Source organism: Chelmon rostratus, chromosome 12 (genome assembly GCF_017976325.1).
Source record: "Chelmon rostratus isolate fCheRos1 chromosome 12, fCheRos1.pri, whole genome shotgun sequence".
Classification (NCBI taxonomy): Eukaryota; Metazoa; Chordata; class Actinopteri; order Chaetodontiformes; family Chaetodontidae; genus Chelmon; species Chelmon rostratus.
In genome coordinates this window covers 13,412,130-13,428,017 of record NC_055669.1, presented here as the reverse complement: position 1 = coordinate 13,428,017, position 15,888 = coordinate 13,412,130, and the positions used below count along the sequence as shown (strand labels likewise).

Genomic DNA, 15,888 nt, shown 5'->3' with positions numbered 1-15,888 from the left:
AAAGCACTGAAGCTGTTCTGTCAGCTTGTGGTGTCCCAGCACCTTTCTAAGACATTTGTATCTTATGTGTTTGTCAGGCAAGCACAACGTTGACTCAGACATTAACATACTATGATAGTAGCCAATATTGACAGTGTTATATGAATACTTTGGTGATAGCCACACTGCTGGCAGAAGGGAGAAGTGTTATTATTTGTATTTTTGGCTGCCACCCAGGTTGTCCCGATTGTACTGGACATGACATTGAATCTCACATTTGTTTCTATTCATTTGTTATTAGCCATTAGTTTGTATTGATTTAAGTATGAAATGATCAATCATCTTGCTCAGACCTGAACGTAACTGCGAACAGTGAACATTGTGTCTGCGTTTAATTTAGTCAAAGTTACGTTATTGTTGTGTGGTAATGAGACGCAGGCTTTTCGAATCAATCTGCTTTTACAACTCTAAAAATCTAAATCACTGCAGCATGCTTTTGAAAAATGGCTAGCAGTAATGGAAGGTATATGTGATTTGTAGTAAATGGTCTAAAACATGTAAAAGCAGTGGTACGGTCCTTTTAGGAACAATGTACCCCGCAGTTTTTATTGCGTAGTGATTGAAAGGGCAGAGGAAGAGGAGGATGGGTACTTGGAGAGGATGATGGGGTGAGGGTGGATCCTTTATTGAATCCTGGAGGATAAAATGGTTTTCTTTGGCTCTCGCTTCGTAAATGTCACATGTTCAAACTCACGCCAACGTATGTGGTATAACGTGTGAATGAGTGAATGCATGGGTGTGTGCGCGTCTGAGTGCATGTGCCCCCCCAGTCAACATAAACCTGTCTCACGGCAGCAGCTCAGTGGGGCGACATCTACGGTAGCTGACAGTGGACAATAGACAGATGTCACTTTTCTTTGACTTTTATGTAAGTCTATGGCCGTGTCTGGTTTGCATCAAATGTTCCTGTCCTATGTGCAAAGCGGAGGTAAATTAAAAGGGCTTTCAGTAAATGAGAAGCAAACATAAAACATAAAAACAGCAGGTGATGAAAAGAATCAAAGCAAATTGTCCTCCGAGTAGCAGCCAGGGTAAAGCTGTTTGTCGTGAAACTGGTGTGCGTGTGTGTGTGTGCGTGTGCATGTGTGTGTCTCCACGAATGTACATTCTGATAGAAGTTCAGCTGTGTTCTTTCAGCCTTTGTGTGTTAAATATGAGACAATTATTTGGATTACAACCTGATGCTTATTAAAAAGTACATTTTGAGATTATTTTGCTCTTTTGACTGTGTTTGTCTTTTATCTGCAGACATCCCAGGATGCACATCAAAACAGGCCTCGTGGACGCTCACCTCTACTGTCTGAAAAAAGCAGTGGTGGACTTTCTTGCCGATAACAAGTGAGTTTTTTTTGCTTATTTCTCAATATGTAGGAATTAATGTATCATCTGACAATTAGCAATGCAACCCTGAATTTTAACCCCAAATCTTTCAAAATAATGTGAAAATGACCATTTTGTGTCTGCAGCATGCACACACTTGAACCCACACAGTCAAACAGACATTCACATTCGCTGCTTAATCTGCAGCAAGTGTTAAACATGGTTACATGGTGTGTAAGGCTTTGAAAGGTCCTGTTAGCAGGGTATTCTAGCGAGGTGTTAATTTGTTTTACTATGTGCCACTGAGGCAGGCTGTTAGGCCTTTAGCCTCTAAAGTGGAACAGTGTCACAGGGAGCCTTCTGTGGCCGCTGGGTGTTAGATGCATGGTTAGACTCTGACAAAACAAAGGATTTATATGACTCGCATGATATCAGCTCATATTAAAATGTTTTGCACTTAAAATTGGTGTTAGTAATGAAATAATGAAATTTGATATGGGGGTACCAATACAGCCACCTCATGATTCAGAGCAATTCCCAAAAGGCCTCATGGTTTGAAGTAGGTATTGAAGTGGAAAATTCATTATTTGTGTAGTTGTGTGTATAACGTGCAAAAACAGTGTTTTCAATTTCACCATTTTTACAGCAGATTTAGGTGCAACATTCAGACAGTAGACTTCCTTATATGAATGAATAAATCACCTTGTTTTATGAGCAGATTCTTGCCTTTAATAAAATTAACTAAGAATACAGTATAAAAGTCTTTGACGAGAACTCAGTAAGTTCCACAGTGAAGATGGTAATGTGATCTTTGGAGGCGGCATGATTGCCAGAGGAAAAGAAGGAAAATAAGACAAGACTGGTAAGTTGGGAAATCAGCATGTCTGAGCTGCTTGTCATCACAGCAAACATCAGTTGAGGAGCTTGTCAAAAACACATAATTGAATAACCACTCAAGCAATGAAAGGCGATCTATAAGCAGCATGCTCATTATCTTGGAGCAAGAGAGAACACCAACGCAGCAAAAAACATTCTTCATAGCATTTCACTCCGCTCTGCCCTTATAGCCTATGGCCTTTTGAATCACAAAATATTGTGCCAGAACCACGTTAAATAGTCATTAGATCCAACCAGGTCTTTCCTGGTCTGCCCTCCAGGCGATATGTTTTCAGAAGATGTCTTATGTCATCGTTTCTGAGGATGAGACAAAGTTTTTGTCAAAACACTGCACAGATTAGCACATTAAAAGACTGCTGACAGAGATATCAAGCGTGTTTGATAAGGACAGGACTAGATCCAGATGCATTCCAGACAAGGTTGCAAGCTCAGTTACAGCGTGACTCCAAACTTCTCAAGACAGGGTGGTGAGACTTTGACTTTGGAATCAGCCCCGTTAGAAACTGGGCGCTTGGCTAAAGGTTAGATTGTGGAAATCTGTTAGTGCCCAGTTTTGCATTTTAACAATTTGAAACGGAGTGCGTCCTCATCATGCTAGTTTCAGTTAAAGCATAAATAAATCCAAAGCCAAGCCAACAAGCACAAATCTCCCAGCTATGCTCCATCTATTCACCCATGCCGAATACTTTTGGTTAAGGCGAGGGACACACTTGAATATAGTAATTTGCCGTAGAAATGTAGATATAAATCTTACATCATTACATCACTAGCGCACCCTCTGCCGCCACCATATATCATCTCTGTTGTTAGATGACTCATGTCTTTCTTAAGCTCTTTTCTTGGACTTTCTTTTCACAGCTCATCTCTCTCTCTCTCTCTCTCTCTCTCTCTCTCTCTCTCTCTCTCTCTCTACCTTTCTCCTCCATGCTCTTTCTATGTGCCTTGCTCAAGGAGCGAAATGGACAGAGTAACTGTTGTTTTTCTCCTGTCATTCAGATGGAAATTCTAATCTCCCTTTAAAAGGAAAGCAAGAGAGGGCAAGCGAAGGGGGGAGGGAGGGGGTGTGCTGGTGGTGGGGAAGGAACACTGAGCGCAGCACAGTGCAAAGAGGAGGAAGGAGAAATTAAGATGGGGAAGTTCCTCCAGGTTTACACAGAGGGAGAGACTTGAAGCAGGGCTCAGCCTCATCGACTTTTAACAGTCATAAGAGTCCTTTTTTCCATCACTAAAAGTTGTTGCAGAGTAAAGAACTACTGCTGTAAAGATAATATAGATATACACATACTTATATTATGGCCTGGAACATGAGTCTGATGCAGTCTCGTCGCCCTCTGAATTATTACATTACCAAGACATTAGTCACGAAGAAGTGCAGCGTTAGACTGCAGCAGCTAAAAGAATGAATCGATGCATTCCTTTTAGGATGTCTGTTTCCTCAAAGTTGTCCCTATTTCTGACTCAGCCTTGGCCTTTTCCTCTCTGTTGATAAATAATCAGATGTTGAGCACAAATGGAAGCAACGCATCTGCCAAGTACATAAATGTGTTAACCATCTGAGGTGTCTTTTCTATGTTCTACCACTTTAAGTATGTTGGCAGAAGCAGAAAGTAGCTCCCTCACAAATGAATTTCCTCACTTGTTCATTTATTATTTCACTCTGTTACACTTTCTTCCTGAAGTGACAATTACATACGTTATCTAAAGACAGTACATTAAACCAGGATCATTGTCTTTCTCCTTATGTGTGATACTGATGACTTTGTAGGATGCTTAGCACCAGTGGCACGTTGAAATCTTGTTTCATCATCTCGTAACACAGGTCCATCTCATCAATCCGTGGTGAGTTGGTACCATATTTGGTGCGGAAGCAGTTTTCCAAATCAACCAACAGTCAGAAAATCAAAGACGACGCAGAGGATCAAAACCAGAAGAAGAGTGACGGCTCGACAAGCCACGGTCAGTGTTTGCACACGTCACAACTTCACACATCGTAGTCAGAGGAAAGCATAGCATATTCACATATTTAACACGTCATGGTGCTATTCGTAAGCCATCAGCATGGAGAATTTGCTCTAACAAAGTGACAAAAAACAATAACTGCATTTCTCAAGGCATGCAAAATCTCCCAAAACAGCGCTTATGCATCATCATTTAAACTCTATTCTTCCTCGACTCCATGTCCCTTGTTATTGTTCAGAGCTCCTCATCTCATCTCGAGACGAGCCTCTCCTCCAGCTGGCCCAGGAGCGCTCCTGTTGGAACGACCACCGCGGTGACATGAGCGAGGCTTACCACGGAGGAAAGCTCCGCTGCTATGTTCACATTATGAATGAAGGCCCGTGCTACCGTGTCAACACATTAGCTGCTTACATAGAAGCAAACCGGCTGGTGAGTCTGACGTTGGCCTTTTCCTTCGAGGGTTTTATGTTCTGTACATACGACGAACATGTGTAATTTAGCATGAGGATGGAATTCAGTGCCTAAATATGTACATGTATGTGTGCTTTTAATTTCACTATATGAAGTGTTAGAACTGCAGAGATTAGTCTCTTAAATGTAACAGTTAACTGTTTTTCCTTATTATATGTGACAGTCAATTGAATACCTAAAAGTTTTTGACTGTTAGTCAGTCACAATAAATGAATTGCAGACAAAAGTATGGCCTCTGTGAAATTGTGAATGCCATTTTTTTCAACATTTAATGGACTAGTGTGGAAATAATAAGCAGATTAATCGCTAATGAAAATTAATGTCCTAAAATAGGGATGTCTGACCGATGCCTCTTACACCCCTCTTTCTGGTTGTCGTCGTTTTAGTATATTGCACATAGTACCACTTCCATTTTGCCACTCATAATGCTGAATTATTTTTTTTAAATTCATTTATGATGTATTTAATCATCTTAATATTTGTTCATGGATGTTTCATCTCATGTCTCCCATTCCTGTATCTTCGTCTCACTAGGCCCCAAAGCTGTTTGAGGAGCCAGCAGTCCACCCATCTGCTGTCATTTCTGAGAGATGTCAGGTAAATATAATGTAGGAGAGGTATCACGAGTCAGTGCAGAAGTCAGATTAATATTTGGTCAGATTTCTGTTATCTTACATTTCCCTTGCAGTTTATCATCACTGGTGCAGTTTGTGTGTTTATTTATGTCTGTGTAATGTTACTATGTGTGTGTGTGTGTGTGTATTCTTGCTGCTCTCAGATGGGATCAGACAGTATCATTGGAGCGCTGTGCGAGGTAGCAGATAAGACTTCTATAAAGCGGTCCACCATCGGAAACTCCACCATTGTCAAAGAGAAGGTCAAAGTTACCAACTCTATCATCATGCCCGGGGTTACCATCGAGGAGGGGTGAGAACACACACACGTACAAAGCACAGCACACACTTACTTCTGTGAATACATTAATTTAGCTCAAAAAAGAATTTCACCTTCAAGGCATGTGTATGAATTAAAGGCAGCTTTTGTTGGGTGTTCACTTAGTGCATGCATACGGTGTGAGAAAAAGGAACGAAATTTGGTAAACAAAAATAAAATCTTGCCTCGCCAGGAAAAGCTTGTGTGAACATCTTAAATCTCCAGTCAAACTTTCAGAGTTTTGCATTTTTTAGAACCATTTATGTGCTGAGTCTCACTCTCCTATCCATTATGGGACCATTCACCCTAAAATCCAAACTAATTTTGAGTTATGGCGATATTGTCTACAGATCTACAGCCTTCTCTTGAATATAATGGTTGCTCAAAATGCCAGAACTCAACAGCAATGTCCCTTTCCTAGAAATCATGACCCAGTCACTCAAGATAATCCGCAGGCCTGGCTGTAAGCAGTTTCATGCAGGAACTATTTTCTCTCTACCGAAGGACACCCACCAACCGTATCACTGCACAAAAAGAAGTGTGCATCTACTTCTCTAAACCTGAAGATTAGCTCATAGCTAACTGATAACGCTAGCTAATGTTACACGTCAGCCGAGGAGGACGCCATTAACCTTTACATTCTGCGCTGTCACAAGCCTCGAGTCCTCACGCTTCCTTCTGCGCAGTGACGGAGTGTTGATGGAGTGTACAGTTTGGTGGAAGGAAAATAGTTCCTTCATGAACCTGCTCGTAACAAGGTCTGTGGAATATCTCAGTAACTGGGTCATGATTTCTGGATGGAGGCATTTGAGGTTTATTTTTTTGATGCTTAGAGAAACTCAAGCCAAGTGGACAGATAGCACTACAGGTAAGAGGAAAAAAATGTATTATTGATTTTAAGGTGAACTGCCCCTTTAACACTGTTTGGTCTTTACATATAGAAGCAGTGCTAAGCCTAGTTCCTCATTCATTACATATCTTTCCATTGAATTTCCTGGGCGCTCCTCTGTGCAAACGTGTGTGTGTGTGTGTGTCAGGCAGATGCTCGTGCATGTGTGTGTCCTTTGATGGGAGGTGTAACAGGTTTTGTTTTCCGTGCTCTGTGGGGTCAAACAGGGAGCACTGAGTTAACAATGCATCTATTGGTGTGCAACCAGCCAGAGATCAGTTCCAAACAAACACAAAGCTGCTGAACTGAAACACACAACATCCATATATTGCATTTAACCGCTAATTTACTCACCTATAGCGAGTTTCCCACTGGTTATGGAATTTGTGGAACACTGTGGGGGCTTGAAAGATGAAGTGCAGACAGCAAAAGTCTGGGCTATTTGATTATTCTCTTAGGAAGTTAAGTAGCATTGAAATGATTGATTGATTAGTTTCGGCAATAGCTGCTAATAACATGCATAACATCTTAAGTCATTCTTAGATCAACCCCATTTTCTCATCTTAGTTAGCATTAAGTTTGGCTATATGACATTTACACAGAAATAGTCAAACCCGAGACTCTGAAGAAGAGAGGCCTTGTACATAATTTTGTACACGTAACAGCAAAATTCAGCCCATCATATTTGGAACTGTATAAATACAAGAAAGGTGCTGTGCATTTGAGGAAAGTTTGTATAGCAAGAGTTTGTAAGGCCTGACTTTTATGCATCTTGCCTTGCTTGTGTAGTTGGTGTAGTGCTGTTCTCTGGGCGTTTTAATCAAGTCCTGCAAAAGGGATCGCAGATGAACCTTAGCTGTTAGCTCTATTATAATGCATCAAATGTTAACATTTATGTTTCATACTGTGCAATGGTCCCTTACAAATAAAATAAGGGAATACCAAGCATTTTTTTTTTTGCCTTCAGGTGAACTATCACCTGAATGAACATGAACATAACAATTCTAATGCAGAAATGCAGACTGACCATCCAGTACATACTGTTACTGTATTTGTCACATTATGACTTCACTCAGGGAGGACTAAAAACCCCAGTCTGAATAGTGATGTGCCACGTTATTGCTCATCAGGATTGGCAAATGTAGCCTGTAGATAAAGTGACTACTTTGTTGCAACAAGAGAGGATTTGCACAAAGAGCGTCAGTAGCTACAGTAGAATTAGCATGTAGATTGATCTGCTCAGTCTCTTAGCCAGAAACCGTGGTGGAAAGAGACTCATCTTGGCCTCAAGACTGGATTTTAATGCACTCATTCACAGGCTCCTTTTCTTTTATCTCAATTTCTTACTCCTCCCTCTCTTTTCTCTCCATCAAGGCCTCAATGCCATCTCTCTCCTCTCTCTCCTTCCATCTCTCTCCATCTCTTCTTAAGCCTTTCAGGGACCCCAGCCAGCCAGCATGGGGACCCTCATCATGCCCATGTAGGTGCACGCACAAAGGCATGAAAGAACGAGAGAGACTGGAGAAGGGAAGAAAGAAGCGAGGGGAAAGCAAGCTAGCACGCAAGAAAGAAATTGCAATTCTTTCTTTTCTTTCTTTTTTTTTTTTGAGGACATAAGAAGGAAGGAGAAAGAAGGAAAGAAAGAGCCAGTGTGAGGGGATTAGCAGACCCCGGCCATGTCGCAGAAACCCCTCGCATTTCTGGTTTCTTTGTTTGGAGCTGACCAGAACTTGTTGACAAAGCGCTGCGTGTTTGGGAAGGGGGGTAGTAGGGGTCAACTTTCCAGGGGGGTTGGCACAGGAGGTGGGGGTTGACGTGCATGTGTGTGTGAGTGTGTGAGGGGGGGGGGGTCATGGCAAGGAGGAGCCCTGGTGTTAGTAATTAGTGGTGTTTCAGCTCCGAAGCTTCTTTGGTGGTCTCTCTCTCTCCCTCTCTCACTAATGTTACAAAACTCTGAATCTTGTAATCTCCCATCACCAACTACCACTGCCACCTCCTAGGTAGTCACTTACACACACACACACACACACACACACACACACACACTCCTTTCTCCCTCTCCCCCCAGGCCTAACCACCTGAATAGAATGGGCCAATACAAACCTGTCTGTTTGTGAGGCGCAGAGGGCCAAGTGTGTGTGCGTCACTGCCCGGGCAAGACCAACATGTGTTCTCCACCGGGCTCCCCGAGCTACTGAAGCACACATTCTCGAACACACGCACTTACACATACACGCCCTTCACAGTTAGCCGACACAGGACACACTGTCTGTGTCAAGACTGTCTGTGTCTCCCCTCCAAGAATTTTTATGGCGATGGTTTGGCTGAATGTGAGCGTGCACGGTGGGTCGGCGAGCGCCGGCTCAGGTTGGACTTCAGCGTCAGGCCAACAATGTTGACGCGCGCACATGTGCGACACCGCTCGGTCTGCTGTTGTTCTTTAATATATATGCTAATGTCATGTCATTTAGTCCAGTTGATTGGGTATGTTTGAGTCTTCGGAGCAGGTGGGAGGATCCCTGACGGGAAACAAGCTTCCTACTGTCAGATTGACCTCCAGTGTGGCGACTCACTCCACAACTGTGCGAGTAGAGAAGCTGAACAGCCAGCAGTGGGAGGCTGCTGCCGCACTGTTCAGCTCCCAGTATGAATGTTGTTAAGTGTGTGCGTGTGTCTGTGTGTCTGTGTGTGTGTGTGTGTGTGTGTGCGCGCACTAAAGGGACGAGGAAGAAACAGAATGTGGACCATAAACATGTTCGAATCTCCTGCGGGCCCAAAGAGCAAACAGCAGAGACGGAAAATGGTGTTTGAACACCACCAAACCCATCCCAGCAAAATATGAATCTTTAATTACTGGAGAGTTTGTAAAGGATCAGTTTGTACCGGAAATGAGCCACTGGCTCAGCACTTTCAGGCCCATATGCACTAACTCAAGGTTTAAGCACATTATTGAGTGGCTATGAATGTTTCATTGTTGACAAATTTGTTTTCTTTACACCATAAAACTGAACCAACACCTCTCGATTACAGTTTAAAAAAAGCTGAACATTAAACCTTTATGAAGGTTGGATTTATTAATAAACTGTCATCTAAATGTAAATTAATATAATGCAGGCTATAGTTTTTGGCTTGTAATGTCTTAAAAGCATTTTTTTTAACCCACGTCATGTTATGGCCTTAATGTGGACAGTTATGACTGAATCCAAAAGAGGTGAAAGTATTAACTGTTCTACAGGCAAGAAAAAGTGTTTGCGACCGAAATATATATTTTTTTCTTAATGTTCCCTTTTATTATCCTGTGACCACTCAGATTTTTGTTAGGACCCAAAGGGCGGCTGTAGACAATATAAGCAGAATGTGATCAATGTAATTTGTGTGTGTGTGTGTTTCCAGGTGTAACATCCAGGGCAGCGTGATTTGCAGTAATGCTGTCATCGGCCGAGGAGCAGACCTCAAATACTGTCTGGTGGGAAACGGACAACATATCGAACCAGAGGGTGAGGTCCAGCACCATAAACACACACAAAACGATGCCTCCAGAATATTTGATTCCTGCTCTTCCTTCCTTTGTTGATTGTGCCTTGTATTTTATTTACACTCACAGCAGGGACATGCACATTTGATGGGCTGTTTCTGTAACAGGGAAAAAAAGCAACCTGCAATATAGGTAGCCCTGCTACCTATATATAGCCAGCTAGCAAAGATTGGTTCACACGATAGCAGCATAAAATATAATATTGCACGACATGACGCCAACGTGACAAGCTGCATTTTGTTCAGAGAGCGCCTGGATCCCTCACACAGGCACAATAAACTTGGATGCAACAGTGTCACATAATAGGGGTCATAAGGCATCACTTTGCACTTCTGCAATAGCTTTGGGCCGCCCCATCTCTGTGTCCTGCGGAGGCATGCCTCAAAGTTGGGATGATACAGTGATTTAATTCTTGTATTTATGCAGCCATAACAGCAAAATTTAAACACTTATTTTAGTTTTTTCTCCAGAGGGGCAGCACAGCCAAAGGCGAATAGGCTTTGCACAGGTAACTTCAACCCTTGAGCACATCCTTGTCTCAAAGTAACTGTTAGCACACCTTGCTCAACAACCTCTCTCGTCTCATTAGTCCAACTGAATGTTCATTTTAGCATTAAAGGCATTTGAATACTGCAAAAAGACAGTAACAGTAACTGACCATTTCCACATCCCCAAATCAAATCAACTGGATGCTGAAAGAAAGGACAGAATAAACAAAGGCTGGACAAAATAACAGAAACACCGTACATTATTGCACCATTCAGTACAAAAGTTTTGTTGAAGGTTTCTGTGTCCACGTTTTGCTATTGCTATTATTTTGTCCACCCCCAGCACTTCTTTTCGGCTGACTCAGGTGACGTGTTAATGTATGTGTGTGGCATCTGTTTATAAGAGCCCACTAGGAAAGTTTCTTAATTCTGAAGTCTGTGTGATAGAGAGATTTGTCAGAGATTTTTTTTTTTTTTTTATTTCCTTAATCCTCTTGTCCCCAAAGCTAGCTTGGTGTGTGTGTGTGTCTGTGTCTGTGTAGTGCATGTGTGTGTGTCTGTGTGTGTCTGTGTGGTGCGTGTGTGTGTGTGTGTGTTTGTCTGTGTGTGTGTCACATTGATGGAGAGGTTAGAGAGCAGGGCCAGAACAGGACCACCCGGAATTCAACAGCAGCAGCCTCCAGCCACATCCAACACACACACACTCTCTCTCTCTCTCACACACACACACAAACACACACGCGCATATAGAAAAAGAGAGAGCGAGCTCGGCTACCAGACTGAGCAGCCTAATTGAGTGAACAACAGGGTGCTCTAAGCAACAACAGTGTGAATTTGAGCTAAACTTTCCTAAAAATGTTTGAAACCGTTGAGGCTTTTTGGAGCATCCAGTGAGTGATCGCTGCGAGCAAAGTGATCTCGCTTCAGCTTTTACTGGCAAAGGTTTTCTCCCACCAAACAGCAAAGAGCTGCTAACGTAATGTTATTGAAAACAGGAAGCTTAGACCCCTGTTTGCATAATTGTTTTGTATACACTGTATAGCCAAAGTTCAGTCCCACAATTGCAAAGTTCCAGCCTTTTTGTCTTTGATGGACAGAAAATCAGTCTGTCTCTCAATGTCTCTTACTGTCACAGAAACACAGACACACTGTTGTTTTTATGCTATTTTGACTCTTTGATTATTAGCCTACTCCTCTTATCTCTTCAATAGACATTTTAAAAGGGACCTGCTGTAAAGTCAGGTTTATTTAAATAACCCAAAACCGCATGTTTCCTCAGAGGGCTTTACAATAAGTGGAGCATGCAACGTTTTAATATAGAAAAGCTCAACATACAACCATATAACCAACAAGTTGCTCATGAGTTTGCCGCATTAACGTTCCAGCATCATGTGTCTAGAGAATACACAAATACTCGACAAGACAGATAATGCGAGCAAAGGGGGGTGATGCATTTTTATCAAACTCAAAGCAATCAGTAGGCATTGCTGTTTTGAAAGTAAGTGATCTGCTGCAATCCACTTCAAAACATGCCTGAACCGTTTTTTTCAGAATCTCCTTCTGCCAGTGTATCGATCAGTTAATCCAGATTGGGTCAGATTAGATTCATACAGTGGACTGAAGATAAACCTGTCTCCTGTTTACTTTATATTCTATTGTTAGAAAGCACAGTATTGTCTCTCGCCACCAGTCTAGCTGGCTGACCGTAGGCTGCTAAAGACATTACGCACCCACTCTACTGCTGAACCCGTTAGCAGCCAAGGACCACCCTGCCAGTCAGCCTCACTCTCTCTCTCTCCCTCTCTCTCTCTCTCTTTCTCTCTCTCACACACACACACACACAAACAGATATAGGTCTGTCAGGTGTTGACATTTAAAAGATCCATACCTTTCCTGTGGACGTTTTGATATATACACACACATGCATGAATTGAAACAGCAGACATACACATAAGAGACGTTCACACTGACACTGTTCTTCTCTAACGGGGCATCCTGATTACATGTTAACTATTTACCTGACAGTCTATTATATTTGGTTAGAATAAGAGCTCACAAAACAGTATAGTCTTGTTCAAGAACATGTGGCTTTTTTCTCTCCTTCATTTGTTCATTTGGGTCAAAGTTGGATCTGAATATTATCACTGGCCCAGAAGGAGAAATATGTAAATATATCATCTTAATACACTATGTTAGTTACCGATGAATCAGCAGGCCCAAATTGAGTAACCTTTCTCTCCAGGCACTCCCTCTACTTCCCTCTCCTGCTGTCCCATGCTCCATTTGTCCTCCCCTCCACACAGCGGAGGATAAACTCGCTCTGAGCAACAGATTCCTTCACACTAAAACCTGTCTGTGTGGATGGAACATAACTCTCTGCCACCGTTTGCTTTGGATCAGCACCGATGCTCGAGGATGGAGGGCTGCAGGGAGGAGTGGCGGCAGCGCTCCTCATGCTGAACTAGCTTTGGGTTGAGGGAGATAGCTGGAGGGAGAAAATGCTGGCAGACCCAGTTTCAGGCATCAGCAAGTTCTTTTTCGTGAGGTTCAGGTAGCGGTCAGCGTGACCAAAGTCTTACCATACTGAAGATTCTGGGATGCTTTCAGATAAATGAAAGCACCATACAGTGGGGATGCATGCTGTAACTACAAATTACATATACACTCTTCATTTTGGGCAAAAGTTAGTAATAATGTTGAGAGCAATGAAGTAGAATTTAGAAAAGTCTTTTTGTTGATGTTCTTGAGAAAATTTGTTTGGCAGGTTCAACTCAAAAAGTGATGAACTACATTTTTTAATGCCAGACAACATTTTGCAAGATAATTTTGACAACGTCCATGATTGTTTATTGTTTAGCCTGTAGGTTTTATTTCCTGATAACTCAGTCAGCTAACATGGAGCTGTTTAGCAAGGTTTGCAGAGCATGTTGCACTTGGTCCCCCGTGGAATTATGTTTATGTTTGCATTCAGTGTAAATCCTTAACAGACGTGTTGAATGCATTTCCTTTCTCATGAAAACATTTTTAGAAGCCTTCTTCTTCACTGATCACTCATTGCTACGCTTCTTTAATGATTTATTCACCAATGATACAAAATAGCATAAAAACCGGAGGCGTGGATGGATATAATGCAGCCCAGTTGCTGGCAAAATGTGCACCGACTTGTAAAAGCAAAAGCAGAACGAAAAGCAAAAGCTCTTCTAGTAGTCAAAAACATCCCTCTGAACCTGTAATCGGGTAAAACAGAGCAGACCAGTGTTATGAGCTTTCAGGTCTGACGTCAGTATTTGTCTTCAAGATCAGTTTCCCCAGACACAAAGATTCAAAATGTCCACAGACTCTAGTCACATTTTGCTGTTTGAATTGGGTCACATTGTTTTTCCTTTTCAGATGTTACCTCAGTCACCATCTCATGACTAACTGCTTTTCATGATTTGTTCGATTAAACATAAAAGAAGAAGGCCGTATCTTTTGCGGCTGACATGGCTTCAAGATGTGTCTTGGGAAAAATGCTGTTTTTGCTGCTTTATTTTCTATCTGTGGTCAGGATGTCTAAGAAACACTGTATTTGATTTTTTTCCCTGTCTAATCTTTTTTAACAGACTACAGTATCTACATATGGTTGAAACTGGGCCGTGTGTAGTAGTAGTAGAAGGAAATGATTACACTTCTGCTTACTAGCAATAATTTTGACCTTAATGTGCTTGTACAGCATCGTTTTGCTAGCTGTCACTTGACCACGACAGATTTTTTAGTATGTCCAACATGTTTTGGTGGAGATTTCTAAACCTGACAGGTTTTACGGATATAATCCTTAGATATCCACTCAACATAGCCAGAAGCAACACCTGCCTTTGATAGAATATTTGCTTTTCTGTGTGAATTTCTAAAGTCCTCTCTTTTCTTTAGCTGAGAGGACCAACGAGGTCATCGTTGGTACGGACCAGCTGATGGAGATCTAGCTCCCAGGGGCAAGGAGTGGCATCACCTTATTAACGAATCATGGAGCAGCAGAACACAGAGGGCAACTAATTCACTGTCTGACTGACCAATCAGAAGCTTGGATGCTGCTTTTTGGTTCAACTCTCACTCCTCATAAGCTTTTTTGTATATTGTGTCCAAATAAAGACAAGCGCTTCAACTCATGAACCAATAAGTTGGTGTTTGTTTTGTTTTTTCATCTTTTAGGAACGTTGGTGACAGGTCTTCATCGTGTTCGCTGTCAGTTCTCGCTACATCTTTGTAATTGTTTCACCACACTGGTTATTATCAGGGCTTTACTGTCTCCTAATAGCAGGTCTCAATTACTCAATTTCCCCCGTTTCAGAGGGTGGAGCACAGACTCGAACACGTTCGAATGTGCATGGGTGTTTACACATGCACACACTGTGCAGCTGTGAAGACCAGAGATGAAGAAAAAAAGCAGTGGGAGGGGTGACCACAATGGCGTGGGGGTTAAGTTTATTTGTACACAAAAATGGTGTATGTGTAGGCCCCGGACCACCCAGCTTGATCCTGTATCAGTTAACACCAACACCCCACCCTCACACACACTCACACGAACACAGCGGAGGAGGAAACTGACTCGCGGCTGACACTTTTCTTTCTTTTTTCTCCTCTTCTTTCCCTCTCTGCTCCCTTTGCTGTCACAAGATTTATTGCATTCCTCCGGCAGAGCATTTCTTAAATTACAGGTTTGAAGTTCCTTAGTCACGAAGGAAGAGGATGAGGATAGGGATGTCTGTGGGGGTGCTTTGTATGTACGTGTGTGTGTGTGTGTGTGTGTGTGTGTGTGTGATTTACCGTCCTCTGTTTCCTATTGTGTCTGTGGCCTTGCAGGAGTCATTTAGACTGTCTCTTGTGGCCTTATTATGTGATGTTGCTGCGTGTGTGTGTGTGTGTGTGTGTGTGTGAGAGAGAGAGAGGCAGCGATTATGATGTCATGTTGTCCTCCATCTCTAGTGTGGTTTAATTGCGATTGTTAGTTAGTTTGGACATGTTCTTGTGATTATTCCTTAAAAAATAAGAATTGCTAATGTGGCTTTCATTGACACTGCACACAGTTTATATTTGTGCACATTAATCTGCATTCGAACTGTAATAATGTTGGGTATAGAATAGGCTTATAAAATGATCATCTGCGGTCCAAAGTATGACTTTACAGATGATTCTTGAGGCTCACTGTTTTTTGCTCAACAGAAGAGATTCTTGAAGCAGAAATCCGTAACTTTCCGCACATTTTCAACCTTTAAAGGGAGTTTTACTAAGATAAAACACTAATTTTTTTCTTTATAAATCAAAGACGCACTCCATTTGACAGCTTTAACCCATCAGGTGGACACCGGTGGGGCACTACA

At 42.1% G+C, this 15,888-nt stretch overlaps 1 protein-coding gene across 1 annotated transcript in view; it reads left to right on the top strand.

The window, feature by feature from the left end:
* Nucleotides 1–14,678, top strand: part of eif2b3 (eukaryotic translation initiation factor 2B, subunit 3 gamma) — a 32,200-nt gene extending 17,522 nt beyond the window's left edge. Inside the window, exons 6-12 of the mRNA XM_041949137.1 lie at nt 1,288–1,377; nt 4,076–4,212; nt 4,454–4,644; nt 5,221–5,283; nt 5,465–5,613; nt 9,902–10,005; nt 14,441–14,678. Of these exons, the coding sequence (XP_041805071.1) occupies nt 1,288–1,377; nt 4,076–4,212; nt 4,454–4,644; nt 5,221–5,283; nt 5,465–5,613; nt 9,902–10,005; nt 14,441–14,493 (787 nt within the window). The 3' untranslated portion in view covers nt 14,494–14,678. The remainder of the gene's footprint in view (nt 1–1,287; nt 1,378–4,075; nt 4,213–4,453; nt 4,645–5,220; nt 5,284–5,464; nt 5,614–9,901; nt 10,006–14,440) is intronic.
* Nucleotides 14,679–15,888: the final 1,210 nt, after the last annotated feature.